We start from the raw sequence: 14,444 nt of genomic DNA, 5'->3' as shown, positions 1-14,444 counted from the left end.
CTGTACAAGTGAGGATAGAAAATGTAAATTTACCCCAAAGTAATACTAAGTAACAAATCTATTATTTGTGCTACAATCAATAATTTAAAGTTTTTTGTAGCTGGTATTTTTTGGTTAATCTTTCTTTGATTTATGGTGCAGGTTGTGGTGATCACAGCAACCAGATGGTGCAGATATAGCCTGCTTTTATTTCTTGCTTTTTTTTTTTCCTTTTCCATTTTTTATGTTCTCCCATTCACACGAACAGACCATCATCTAGAAAGGCATTCTTTTCAACTCCAACTAACATTTCACATCTTTTGTCACACATCATGCTTTGCTGCACAAATTCTCCCACCTTTGTTCTATCCCTCTCCACCTTCACCGCTATCTCTCCACACATACAGTGTGAGCAGCGTTTCCCTTCTTCAGTTTTCCCGCAGATTTTCCATCACTCCTCATGTGTTGGTTAATCCCAATTTACTTGATCCTAAGCCTCTGTCGTGATCCACACTGCTTTGACACCGCAATTATAACTCAGCGCTAACATGTACTGAATGTATGAAACTCAAGCTTTCTCTTGGAGGATTTTTTTTCCCCCTGCTGCCTAATGCTTACATTTTCTCTTTTTTTTCTTGCTCTTTAGCTGCCCTTTTTGTGCTATAGTTCGTTTCTCCATCTCTTATTTTGATCCTTTCTTTCCCCTCCTTGTGCGCTTTCTCTGTGTGTCTGTATTTAAACTTTATAATCCTCATCACTCTCTGCCTCTATCCCGTGTCTTTTCCACCCTGAAGTGTGTAAATCTGTCCCCCCTTTCTCTGTCGCTCCCTGTCACTGCACCCTTCATTTCGTAAATCTCCTCAGCCCCCTCTGCCGTCTTCCTCTTACTCACAGATCCTCACCTGATTTCTCCCTTATTTTATTCTCCTTGTGTTTTCACTCTTGCTGCCAAACCTGCTTTACCATTCCACCCTTTCTGCCTCTCCTTGTCGTTATTTAACGTTTTATGCCCCCTCTATCATTCCTCTTTCCTTGTCTGCTATATATTTTTGCACCCCAGCTGTCTTCCAAAGCACATTGCAGAGATATACCTCCAATCAGTCTCTCCATCCAAGTTCCACCTCTCTTACATTAAATAATGAATGAATTTTGCCTTTTCTCTTCCACAGGAAGCTGGATGCTTTTATTTATGATGCTGCAGTGTTAAACTATATGGCCAGGAAGGACGAAGGCTGTAAGGTAATGACTGAGGCACAGATACACATGCTTTTGTTTTTTGTTTTTTTCCTTGGCATTATGTGTCTTTCAGTATCTGCATGTTGTCCTTTCTCCAAGGTGATGACCATAGGCTCGGGGAAGGTTTTTGCCACCACAGGCTACGGTATCGCCCTGCACAAAAACTCACGTTGGAAACGTCCTCTTGACCTGGCCCTGCTGCAGCTAGTGGGAGATGGTAAGACCTATGGAGAAAGGGGAAGGTTTTAATGAAAATAATGAGCACCATGACCAGCTTATAGGGAAGGTTATGCCTAAGACAATAAGGTTGGGAAAAGAGTGACAGCCTCGCATGAGGGTAGGGGGTGAATAGAGGACACAGGGGGTAGATGAATGAGAAGATGTCGAGGGGAAAATATGGGGCATGTGACAGCGGAAAGGTGTTTTGATTGTGACAGAGGGCATAATGATGTGTAGGGAAGGGCTGATGAGACTTTTAAAAAGGTTTGTGAGCCTCTTTATTGGGTTGAAGACAGGATGATAAATAAAAGGGGGAGAGGAATATCATTTGCTTGGTGGTAAATGTTCTCGTCGTCTATCCATTCCTCCTGTGTAGTTACCTCGCTCTTTTGTGCTTTCCCTTTTCCTCTTCTTGCTATTGCAAAAGAAAAAGAAGGGATTTAACTTGAGTGAGTCACAGTTGTAAAAAGTCGCTTCTTGTTTGTTGACAGATTTTCAGAAATACAGATTATTTCAGACTGACAGAAAGGCTGAGAGGAAAAAAAAAGAAACACCTGAAAATACCCTGATTTGATGGAGCAGCAAACCGAGGAAGCATATATACAAAACACTGGATTAATAGTTTATTGATAGCAGCAGTACCTTGCAAAAGTTTTCATACCCCTTGAGTATATTTGGGTTTTATGCCATATACCAACACCAAGCAGCTTTTCACACCAACAAATTCATTATTCCTCATTCCCTTTTACACAATGGTTTAGTCTGTCAAATTGAATAGAGAGCATCGGCGAACATCAATTTTTGAGTCTGTTTGATTCAGGTCACCCCGTTGGATCAATATACATTGATTTAAAGCACTTCATTGCAGCCATGCTTGTATGTTTAAGATAATGTTCCTGTTAGAAGGTGGACCTCCATACGTCGTCCTATCAATTCTGGAAAATTTCTCTCTTCCTCCTGATGAAGCAAACCTGCAGCATGACTTAGCCACCACTGCGACTAACCATGAGGATGGTGTGTTCATGAGGATGTGCAGTCTCATCTCCTCTGGTTTTATAGCTTTGAAGTTGTTTTATTCGGATAATGAATTGGTTTATAACCTAACCCTCCTTAAATCTTCTCCAAAGTTTCTTCCCTCGCCAATCTGTTGTGTCCTTTGGTCTCAGTCAAGCTGTTGGTTCACTAATGTTCACAGCCTAGTAGGAATTATACTGACACACTTCTTTGTATGGTCTAAAACATATAACATCTACAGATGTTTGAAGCTACAAGGTGAAAAAAAGTGACAAAGTTCAAGGCATGTGGATTCTTATGCAAGGCCGTGCATGAGACTATCACAGTATGCTGTTTAATTGTATCTACAAGTGGGACACTCATGTTTGACAGAGGGAATCTGTTTTTAGCAACGGTTGTCAGTACACTAATGCTTGATTATCATATAACACAGTCTGCCACACACATTTATTGTCTCCATTGGATGGGGCTTGTTTGGCTTCTCCTCATGCTTTAAATCAGCTTTGCTTATGGCATGGCGGACAAAGCCCTTTAGCTGTTTCTGGCATGCCGATGCTTGAGCTGCTTACCCTCTGATAATGCCAATTTGGTGCCAAGATCTATTAAAATAAGACTGGCATCTGGAGCTGAATTGCTCGACCTGTAAATGCGTGCCTGTGTGTGTGTGTGTGTGTGTGTGTGTGTGTGCGTGCGTGCGTGCGTGCGTGCGTGCGTGCGTGTGCGAGGCAAGGAAAAACGGAGAGCCCACTAGCCCTGACACATGCTGCTTCTTCTTATTCCTTTGGTTTTGTGTTGTAAAAGTCCTGAACAACATCAGATTAGAAGAGTATTAGTTTCTTTGGATGTGGAAAGATTGGAGGGAGGGGCTCACATTCATCATGCCCTCGAAGGCTGCATCTTTTTAACGACATCTGAAGATCTCAGAAGTTGCACCTTTCACCAGACCGAGTTGTGTCACGGAGTTGCATCATTATAGCTCCATGCCTTGTGGAGCTGTATCATTTTACCAGTGAATTAAAGGATGTATGAAGACTTTTAATCCCTATATTGTTCCTCTTGTTGCTGTCTCTGGTGATTTACATCACAGCTTTAAGAGATGGCGCACTGATCTTACTACATTTTTGCTTTTTTTTTCCTACTTTAAAAAGAAAAATAGCTGAGTAGTAAGAATTATTCCCCCCTACATTTTATCAGATCCACTCTTTTTTTTTTTTTGCATCCTATCATGACTTTGACTCCTTGAATATATTACTCAGTGAGTAGATATTAAAATGCGAGAAGATGATGTTTCAGCTCTTGGCCAGCAGGACTTTTTTTTTTTTTTTTTTTTCAGAAATCTTGTGATGAATGCAGAGAGGTTTGTCATGGTGAGATAAAAGCGCAGCATTGTACAGGTCATGGTTTACTGCTCAGCAACTGCGAGGCTCGGTGTCTCTTGGATGTGTGTGGCATCCAGCCACATCTGGCATACCGCAAAATGCAAACATGCTCGCTGGTGCTTGCACATTTACATATGCAAGCGTGCCACACACACGCACACACACACACACACACACAGCCGCTGATACAGTGTCCTTTGTTGAACATCTTTGTGGTAAACGGCAGGCTTTGCATTTCCAACGTTGCCAGCCCTACCTGAGCTTGTCTGCCAGAAACAACATAGGTGGAGAAGAGGATGTGATACACCTGCCAGATTTGGCAAGCTTAAGTTGGCTGTGACTGAGAGGTAGGAACGACTGCCATCTCAAAGGTTAAGGTGAGGGTGGTAGGGGTTGGAGGTGAGACCGTAAGAAGCAGTGGGCAGCTCTTGCATGAAAAAGGACAGGGTATAATGCTCATCATGCTCACATGGGAACATAACTCATCAATCGACAGCAAATAGGATGTTCATATATGCTCTTTTTCATACTGCCCTGGGCAACTGCCCACATGGCCCATACAAAAAAAAAAATGCTCCTGGTGAGGAGAGTCTCGGATTTAAAAGATGAGCAACCCGGAATAAACAACAGCTGATGCAAGAAAGGAAACATGTGGCTCAAGAAAATCACTCAGATTTTCTCAGTTGAGGACAGAAATATGACTTAATCTGCACCCTTCAGTCAGACCCCTGTTGTTTTCACATTAGTGCGCAGAGCCACTTCTGGGGGCCTGCTGCAAATTCACGGTTTATTGCAGTTGTAAAATCTTACACTTTAAATGTTTTAAAAATGTGTTTTATGTGAGGAAAAAGTAAGCCTTAAGAAGAACTGACAAGGGAGGTAAAACATTTTTTTCCAAATCTCAGTGAACTGCAGTAAAAGCAAATGTAACGAAGGATGATGAGGAACTGGGTGCTTTGACTATGTTATACAGTTTTTTAGCTTTGTACTATCCAGGAATATTTAGTATAAAACAATGGATAAACATCTGAGAACGCACCCCATGCCTACTGTTAGAGCCAAGGAAGATTTGAGATGCCTCCCCGAGCCTGTTTGTCTTTGGATCGAATCAGAAAAACTTTGAAATACCAGATATTCAAAAATAAAATAGGTGCTCTGGCAGAAAACCTAAACCTGTCTTTCAAAATAACATTAACCCAAAACATGCGGTAAAATCAATACATAAATGATTTACCAGATACAAAATCAATATTCTTCCTCGACTGTTTCAGTCCAGAGACCTGAATCCTATAGGAAACTAAGGCGGGTCCAACTACAGTGAAGACAGTGTGGAAATGAATAGAAAATGTCAACAATCCTTTTCTCTTTAACCTTGAGCAGTGATATAGGATAAAGATTATGAAGCCACTCATAGTGGCTTCATAATCCACTATTTTCTATACAAAAAGTACAGAAAAAAAAAAATCAAACATTGGTGTCCATCTCCACTGCATGTGTTTTGTGAATATTTCTAAAGTCCTTGCTATTAGCATTACAAAAAACCACATGCATGCCCCCCTGAAGTTAGAACACCGAGAAGAGAACCCCAATTTGAAATTCTGATATGGCTTGAGTGCATTCAAAGCTCAGTAAAACTGGATTAATAATAATTCAAAAGTGCAAACAGTTTACTTGCACTTTTTGTTCATTTGTGAATCATTAAATATCCTCAAACTCTCACTTAAGGCCAAAATTCTGCATACGTGTGACAGATTTAGATTTAAAACTAGTTTTATTTTCCAAAAATTTGTTTCTGATTGAAAATGAGACGGGCATCTCTGAAAACATAAAGTGATGTAAAAGGAATATATATTTCAAAGGAAGACAATATGTTTTTGTTTTTTTTGCGTTTTATTTTTATTAATATTTTGACCCTTTTCAATAATCAGTGAAAGAAATCTTGATTTTCATTACGTCTTCCAGGTCTCTCTTATGAAGCTGACCAGTTATTTGTGTATTTCTGGTAATTTAATGCTTTAACTTTGGTGATGAGCTCTACAGCGTTAAGATTTTAAGGACTTCTTGGAATAATCCAAATCTTTAGCTCCCTGGATTATGCATCAGATTTAAGTTGCTGCAAATCATTGATAATAATACACAAAGACGAAAAAATGTTGGTAAATTTAGAAGATTCTTTTAAACCTAAATCGTGAATAGCTTTAAACTTGTGTTGCTGTCAGCAACTGCAAGAGTCTACAAAACTTATTGTTTTCCTATTGGTTTAAGATGAGTTTCATGCTAGTCCCAGTTTTAATTTCAACTTCTGATCACAGCCTGAGTAGCAATAGCAGTAGTAGTTCACTATCCTCTGCTTCCACTTCTCCTGAGAGGTTTCCAAAATATTCTGTACTGCACCTCCCTTTTAAGTAGTGTCATGAAGGAAAGATTGATGTGCTAATCTTACTTACTGTTTTCACTGCTTCGGCCTGTTAGTTGATATCCCCCTGATAGCAACCCTGGTACCACCAGTGGGCCTTGTACCACAGATTGAAAACCACTGAATACTATCTTAATTTTATTTTTTTTAATTTTTTTTTTAGAAAAAGGGGTTGTATAAAGATATAACAGCAGGGTTATCGATATTTGAATTAACGTTAATTTTGTTAAAACAAACTAAAGGAATTCTTTAAGTCAAGATTAATTTTCAGCAATAAGAAATTAATTTATCTTAAGGTTTTTCCAAACATCCTTACCAAGGTGCTAATAAACATGGCTGGCAGTGAGTTTGTGTTTGTTTGCTTGTGCCAGAGACATGAAGCTGTTACCTGCGCCTGCCAGTGGGCTGCAGCAGCACTATATCCATCTGTTGCTGTAGCTGGAGGCCACGGCTGATTGGCTAATGATGTTCAACAGAAGACATATTAGCCAGATCACACAGATGACTGAATCGGCTTCAACTAAGCCTCGCGAGCAGAGCTAATGATGGCTCTGCTCGCGAGCGCACTACAGTGCGCCTTTTTTTACGGCGCACTGTAGTGCTGCGAGTAAATCCATGACCTGCCAGCTTTTAATGCCTACTATAGCCAGTAAAACGTAATATATTTCAGAAAAAGCAACATGCAGTAAAAGCAACCTTCAGACCTTATGCTTGCAGTGCAGCTCATGCTAGCATAGGTAATATTGTACCATAAAGCTCCCATTACCAGTTCTGTGCCTCTTTGATTCAAATGTGAATCATATGCAGCATCCTATGGCTGTCTGTCACTATGGTTACACCAGCAACCTGTGCAGCCAATCACAGTACTTAGGGAAACACAGGTTTGTTTTGCCAGTTAGATCAAAAATGAACAAAAAAAAAAGAAACCAGAGTTGTGGTTAAAGATGCTGTGCTTTGTTCCTTGTAGCGCAAAAGATGGGAATCTTGATTCCTCTCATAAGCCACCACCTGGATGGTGGCTCTGACCACCCTTCCAGGACAAATGTTTGCTTCTTCGTCTGTTTTTCTTTCCTTCCTCAGCCAATTTTCTCTCTAATTCCCTTTTTTTTCCCTTTCCTTTTCTCTCCACTCATACTTTCCAAGCTGAGGAGTGCTCCACTGTCATCTTTGTCACGATGACACAAATTCAGCCTCTGATCCTCCATCTATGTTCCGCTTCTTTCAGCAACGTCTAACTCTCTCTGTCTGTCTCATTTCCCCTGACGCCTCCGTGGACGGAGAAAGAATGCCGCTCGCTCTCCGTCTTTACGGGGCATTCTTCCCAACTCTCTCATTACCCCTCACCATCTTGTCCACGCTTGTTTCGCCTATCCAAGCATCACTGTGGCTCCTGGTCTTTCTTTCTGCTCCTCTTCTCATTTACTCTCTGTTACAATGTTGAGATTAGGTTGTCGATGCCATTTTAGTTCTTGGTCCTACTTCATTGTTTTAGACTCTCCATCCCTCTTTTTCTAAGACATCGTTGTCTTTGTTATACCAAACACACTGCCTTATTTTACTGACCTATGACCATGAGCAGTCACCTTGAATAAACAACACGCAACAAGCAAGGCCCCATTTTGCATTGCTTTTTGTTTTTCTTTAAATTCTGTTTATATTCTTCTTTCGGCACCTTTTTTCATTTTATAGAACTCAGCATCTTAGAACCTAGACAAATTTCTTCACCCAAAGGTTGTCCAATGATAAGTGTAGAAAAATAAGAGAACTTTCACCCATTCATCTGTAGTCTAGACCCACTTATTCATGCAGCATTTCTACCAACTGCATTGCTGTGTAGCCCCTAAGGAGACAAGGCAGTTTCAGAAAATGATCATATCGATTATACCATTGCTTAGAATCAGTTTTATTCTCTCTGCTTGCATTTGCTCAGACACTGTATTTGCCAACTACCTGACATAGCAACTCTCAATCCAAATATCAAGGCTTTGATCTTAAGCAAACAAATGTGTGAACTAAACTAGGTCTGTAATTGCAGTCTTTGTTGACCCCCTTAGTACCATCATGTCAGTGCCGTCATGATTTGCCATTAGTCTGTTTTTTTGCCCTTTAAACCTAATTATTGCACACACAGTAATACTGAATAACCTGAAAGATGAAGCTAAATTGAACAAAGAGGCAGAAGGACTCACTATAAGCACTTTCTTTGGTAATGCTAAAATCCAGTCAGCCTCTTTGCAATTTTGGTCATAAGAGGGTGAAAGCACCACAATGTTCTGATGTAAAAATGATCTTAATTCTGTTTAATTTGTTAGCCAATGAAATAGTCAATTAAAACATTTGTGCTGTTCTTTTGGTCACTTACCAGCTGAGAGAATTGTTAGAAGCTGCAACATTGGAACAGCGGAAGATTGCTCATGTTATAAAACTCAAAAATGTATTTAAGAAGCCAAATACGCAAAAGAAAGTTCAAATTGAGTTAGTTCAAATAGTTATTTGACCACCAACTTTGGATTAGCTTACCTTGGTAAATTGAGGGAGATGTGTGTTTTTGATTGACACCAACAAAATTTAATTGAATTAGGAAAATCTTTCTGTACACTACAAATGACTGCTGACATCCAGTCAACCATCATTGCTTCATACAAAACTCCCAGAAAACATTCTTCAGCAGAATCCTAAGGATAACTTCATGCTTTAACAAACATTGCAGTGTCATTTTCAGTTTTGACCATAATTGTGAAGAGCTTGATTGGAATCAATACTTTGTAGAACATAATTTCCGACATTGAACATTAGCTCGGCATAACTAATTTTGGACTCGAAGATCAACCTCGATTGTTCTTTGAGCTCAAACGGACAGACCACAGATCTTAGTACAATACAGACAAATATCTGGATTGTCTTGTTCATTGCAAATATCTGTTCAAACAGGTGACTTTTTAGCTTTTTTCCAACTAATTGTGCACGTCAAACCTATCAAAACAACCTTTTTCTCCTAACATGATAATTTTCCTCTTCTTTCTCTTGTCTGTTATGCTTTTATTCTTTTATGCTTCTCTGAATTTTCCTTCTTCATCTCGTTCTCCTCCATCATTCTAACCGTTTGTCCTTTATCCATTTTCCTCCCCAGATGAGATTGAAATGCTGGAGCGCCTCTGGCTGTCAGGTATCTGCCATAATGACAAAATTGAGGTGATGAGCAGTAAACTGGACATTGACAACATGGCTGGGGTCTTCTACATGCTTCTGGTGGCTATGGGCCTCAGTCTGCTGGTGTTTGCATGGGAACATTTAGTCTACTGGAAACTGCGCCACTGTATGGCCACTAGTTCTGGGAAGTTGGACTTTCTCTTGGCAATTAGCAGAGTAAGTATTTTTCTGCTGCTGATATTTTTTTTTACTTTCACCATTTTTGCATGTCACACTCACTACCATTTCACCATTTTGATGTGAAGGCATAGTTATGTCTAATGATTTTCAAATTTCATATATTTTTGCTGTTTTGACACTGAAAATGTCTCTGATTTGTTGCCACATCAAATATATTTAGATGCAGTTGATCAGAGTATAATACAAAAAACGTGCACTAAATGAGGATTTTATTTCTAAGGAAAAAGTTATAGAAACCAACCTGGACCTAGTTTATTTGAACAGATGTGGAGAAAGATATGCAGTTTTCTACAGATTTTGTAAATACAACCCAATGGGTTTGCATTTTTATTTGCTCCCCTTGTTAACTTTTAATAGAACCAGTTTTTGCTGTAATGTATTGTATCTATCATATTTGCAGGTGTAAACAAATAATTATTTTTCCCAGAAAGGCTAAAGCTTGGGCAGGTTGGACATGCAGCACCTGTAAACACAAATTCTCAAATCTTGATGCAGTTTATAAAAAAAATTAATGTTTGTCTCACTGGATTTGGTTCAGTGAATTTTCTCCTACATATTCGGGTGACTTTTGCCAAAATGGAAACAGAATGTTGCTTGACTTTCTTTTAACAGTGGCTTTACTTCTTGCAAATTATCCATTAAGGACAGATTTGCAGAGTGCACACCTTATAGTTGTTTCATAAAATCTCCTGCAGAGTCTCCTGCCTGAGCGGAGGATCTCTAGATGGATCTGCAGCTCTTCCAGAATTACCATGTGTCTCTTGGCCGCTTACTAAATTAATTCTTTTCTTGCCCAGTTCATGTGTTGAAAGGCTTGCAGTTGTGCCATATTCTCTCTATTTTCAGATAATGAATTGAACAGGGCTCTGTTAGATGTTCAAAGCTTTGGACATTGTTTTAAATTGCTTTAATTTCTCCCCAAGTTTGTCTCTGATCTGTACCTTGTTTTATTTAAGGATCAGAGTAAAGGGGGGTTTTCTGATTCTTATTGCAGGACGTTTTGAAAATGATGTTTCTCTCTTTGCACCGGACAGTTATAGAATAATTTGTGTTTTTATAAATTAAAATCAACAAATGCATAATGTTGGTTGACTCATGGCAACATGTGGAAAAGTTCAGGGGAATCATGTAACCCCATAGAAAGCACCGTAAATTAAAAAAAAACTATTATATACCTGTTAAAAAATTTTTAGAAAAATGTGAAGAACAGACTTTAGTTCAAACTAGAAGATGTATTGGAAACAGTATTTTATTTCCATTTTTACCAGTTCAACTCCTATTGATCCATCACTAAAGCTCTGTATAAACACTGCAGCTATGTGTCTTATTTTAGGCAACAGTTTGTGGATCTGTGTCGTCTTAGAAGTAAATCCGTCATTGTTTCTCTGTCTCTTAGGGCATGTACAGCTGCTGCAGTTTTGAGGATGAAACGGCACCAGGTGGATCTAAATCTTTGCCTTCACACCACCACACCGCAATGGTGACTGTTCCATCACAGCCACATGTCGTTTCAACAACTGTGACCAACCCAGCAATTGCAATGGCGCAACAGCAGCAACAACCACAACAGCAGCAACCACCGCCTGTCTACAAAACACCTCTACCAGGCTCTCCTCCCACTGTGGTACATTCTGGGTCAGCTCTGGGTTCTTCTAACCCCCCCATTGCTGGTGCCCCCCTCCCTTGCTCCACTTTCCTGCCTCGACCAGATCGAAGGTTGGCAGTAGTGGATCGCTGGAGGTTGCCTAAAACTGCTACAGCCACCAACCCCTTGGCTGTAAGAGGGGGCATCACTGACATGGGGCCGTTTGCTCAGAAAGTTCCACAAAACTGGGCTACAGCTGCTGGAGGGGGTGGGGGACTCGATGGCTATAAGAGATATTATGGTCCCATTGACCCTGAGGGACTGGGATCCTGCATGGATCAGCAAGCAGGGTCCCAGACCCCCAAGACTATGCCAAGGGGCCACCCCCAACCCCCTCCAGCGAGTGTGGCCTTCTATTCAGAGAAGAGCATGGACCATGGGGTGGGGAAGAAGGTGGTGGGAGGTGGCGGTGGAGGTCAGGGGAAAGGGCCTGTTAAACCTCTGGGCACCCCCAGGCTGCCTCCAAAGAGTCAGGCCCCTCTACCTCCTACACCTCCACTGCCACATCCCTCTCCCCCTCTCCCTTCATCCTTCTGGAGAAAGCGGAGGCCCAAGAAGCCCAAAGAGCCTGGGGGGCCACTTTATGAGAACATTCTGCCTCTGGGGCGAAGGGGAGGAGCAAGAGATGGAATGAGGGAAGGAGGAGGAAGGAGGACCCGCCCGCTTTCTCCTCCACTTTCACTTCCTATACCAGTTCCACTGAGCCCCTCCTATACTCCTCCGTCTCCTTCTGCATCTTTGCACTATACGTCCTCATCCTCCACGTCAACCACCTCATCAACGTCAACGTCTTCATCTGCCTCATCTTCCCGCTCCACCTCGCCCACCTACTCTTACAGCTCCTCCAGGAGCACACGAGACAGGACTGGAGGAATTGATGGAGAGGACGACGACGACGATGAAGATCTGACAGAAGAGTCAAGTCTTCTCCTTGGGAGGGGAAGAGAGAGGGAGCGCTCTATCATTCGACCACGTTCCCTTAGCCACGGGCGCTTGCCACCACCAATTCCTCCCAGGAAACCACGCACATCTTGGGGTGACAGAGAAAGGGAACGAGAAAGGGAAAGAGGCGGGAGTCAACTGTCTCAGCTTCAAGAGTGGTGGGCAAGCTGGAGTGAAAGGGAGAGGAGAGGAACAGGTGGAGAAGCTGAAAGGCTGAAAAGGGAAAAGAAGAGGAGGAAAGAAAAGGAGAAAGAAAAGAAGAAAAAGAAAAAGAACAAAAAGAGAAAAAAGAGAGAGGAGAGAGAAAGAGAGCGGGAGAGGGAAAGAAAGCGAAGGAAGGTGAAAAAGAAGAAGAAGAAGGCATTAAAAACAAAGAAAAGGAAAAAGTCTACTGGGGGAAAACGATCTGAGCCGGAAGAAGGCGATGTAGAACAAGAGAGGGAAGGGGAAGCTGAGAGAGAAAGAGATGAAGGGATACAAGACTACTCTTCTTTTTCTGCCCAGTATGGGAGCACATTTGGAGAGAAGGGGAGAGATTCTTGGGAAGGAGACAGAGAAAGAGGTAGGGGGGAGGATGGCAATGACAGGGACGAGGAGGACAGTGGGAGAAGCAGGGAAAGGCGTCCCAAATCCTCACACTCTCATAGACGTCGAATCCCCAATAAGCGCTACTCCAACTCTAATAAGTTTCCTGCTTCTGTTAAATTTTGGATGAATGGAAGAGGAGATAACTCCAATACCACCCCAGTGTCCCTCCACCCACTTCTTCCATCATCCAAGCGGCGAAAAAGCGGCGGGATTGACAGAGAAGATAGTGGTAGAGTCGGTGAAAGGCGTCCTTTGTTGATGCATTATGAAAAAGAGAAAGCACAGACAAGAGAAGGGCTGTCTTTCCATGAATGGGACTCTGATGATGATGACGACGATGATGATGACGACGATGATGATGAGGAAGAGAGAGACAGAGTGAGGGAGCGGGGAGAGGACAGGGGAAGGAGGGTAGGGAGAGGGGCTGTCTCTGAATCTGAACGGGACAGAGGAAGGGTGGAGGACAGCTACTCGGATGAGGGTTCTTCAGGAGAATTTGGTCGTTTTGAAAGATACTGGGAAGAAAGTGCAGGAGGCACTGGCACTGGGATTGGAGGCATAGGTGGAGGAGGCTGGTTCTTTGGTACCTATCCCTCCAGAGAGAAAGGGGGAAGCATCAATAGTCGAGATGATTCGTTACTGGGAACTCGGGCAGAGGGATGGATTGGTGCTGATTTCTGGGGATCTGGGCCAGGAATAGGTTGGGCATCTGGTGGAGGGAGTGGAGGGCTGGGCTCACAGTGGCCACCACCCCCAACAGCCTTCCCTCCACCTAGACGATACTGGTCCATGGACAAAATTCCTGTGAAGGGAGAAAAAAAGTGGAAGAGTGGTGGCGGAAAGAGAAAAGGACGAAGCAGGGAAAGACTGGATGAGGGAGGACGGTCAACTCTGTGTTCCTGCAGCCTTTACCCACAGCCCCATCCTTATCCACATCCTCATGGCCGTTCACAAACTTCTAACTCCAAGAGAAGAGCATCAGGACTTTCCCATAGCCAAGAAGAGCTTCTTCCCCACTGCCACAGCTTCAGCGGGGGTTCTCGTCCCAAACCTTTGCCTCCCAAACCAGATTCCAGTCAAGCCAAATCAGGCAGCCAATCTAACCTCAGCCTCAACACACAGCCGACAGACCATCAGCCACAGCCCTCACCATCACCACCGCAGCAGCCATCCTTGTCACCCACCTCGCTCCCCATGCCCATCGTACCTCCACCCTCCTCAGCCTCTGTCTCGCCACCAGCAGGGGTAGGGATGGCAGGTCCGGCTCAGGCTTCAGCCAGTGCCAAACTCCAATATCAGAGACTGCGCTCTGTGCCTCAGCCACGGAGGTTCTACTCTCCCCACCTACCACTCAAAGCCAAGAGCCTGTGCTCACGTCGAGGGTCAGCCCACTTTTCCAGCCTGGAGAGTGAGGTATGACAGGGGGAGACGAGAGAGGGAGACGTGGGAGCAAGCACCAGTGCTGCTGAAAACCTCGGCGCCATGGCAGCTGGAGACAGGGACGACACCAGAGAAATGGCTGCCTTGGTGACCTTAGGTAATCGGTTAGCAAGCATCACTACAGGAACAAACATGGACAGAGACTCTGTTGCTAACAATACTCTCGGTGAGAGCGACACTACTGCCACCCGCTCCA

General features: G+C 42.7%; 1 protein-coding gene across 1 annotated transcript in view; it reads left to right on the top strand.

Annotated features, from left to right (window-relative positions):
* The window catches only part of grin2db (glutamate receptor, ionotropic, N-methyl D-aspartate 2D, b), a 46,003-nt gene extending 31,776 nt beyond the window's left edge, over positions 1-14,227 (top strand). The window contains exons 12-15 of the mRNA XM_015008967.2: positions 1,149-1,218; positions 1,315-1,432; positions 9,374-9,609; positions 11,030-14,227. Of these exons, the coding sequence (XP_014864453.1) occupies positions 1,149-1,218; positions 1,315-1,432; positions 9,374-9,609; positions 11,030-14,227 (3,622 nt within the window). The remainder of the gene's footprint in view (positions 1-1,148; positions 1,219-1,314; positions 1,433-9,373; positions 9,610-11,029) is intronic.
* The last annotated feature ends 217 nt before the right edge of the window (positions 14,228-14,444 follow it).

Source organism: Poecilia mexicana, unplaced genomic scaffold (assembly GCF_051168715.1).
Source record: "Poecilia mexicana isolate PSO_F unplaced genomic scaffold, ASM5116871v1 scaffold_16, whole genome shotgun sequence".
NCBI lineage: Eukaryota > Metazoa > Chordata > Actinopteri > Cyprinodontiformes > Poeciliidae > Poecilia > Poecilia mexicana.
Note: the sequence above shows the minus strand (reverse complement) of the source record. Positions and strands in the feature narration are given on the sequence as shown.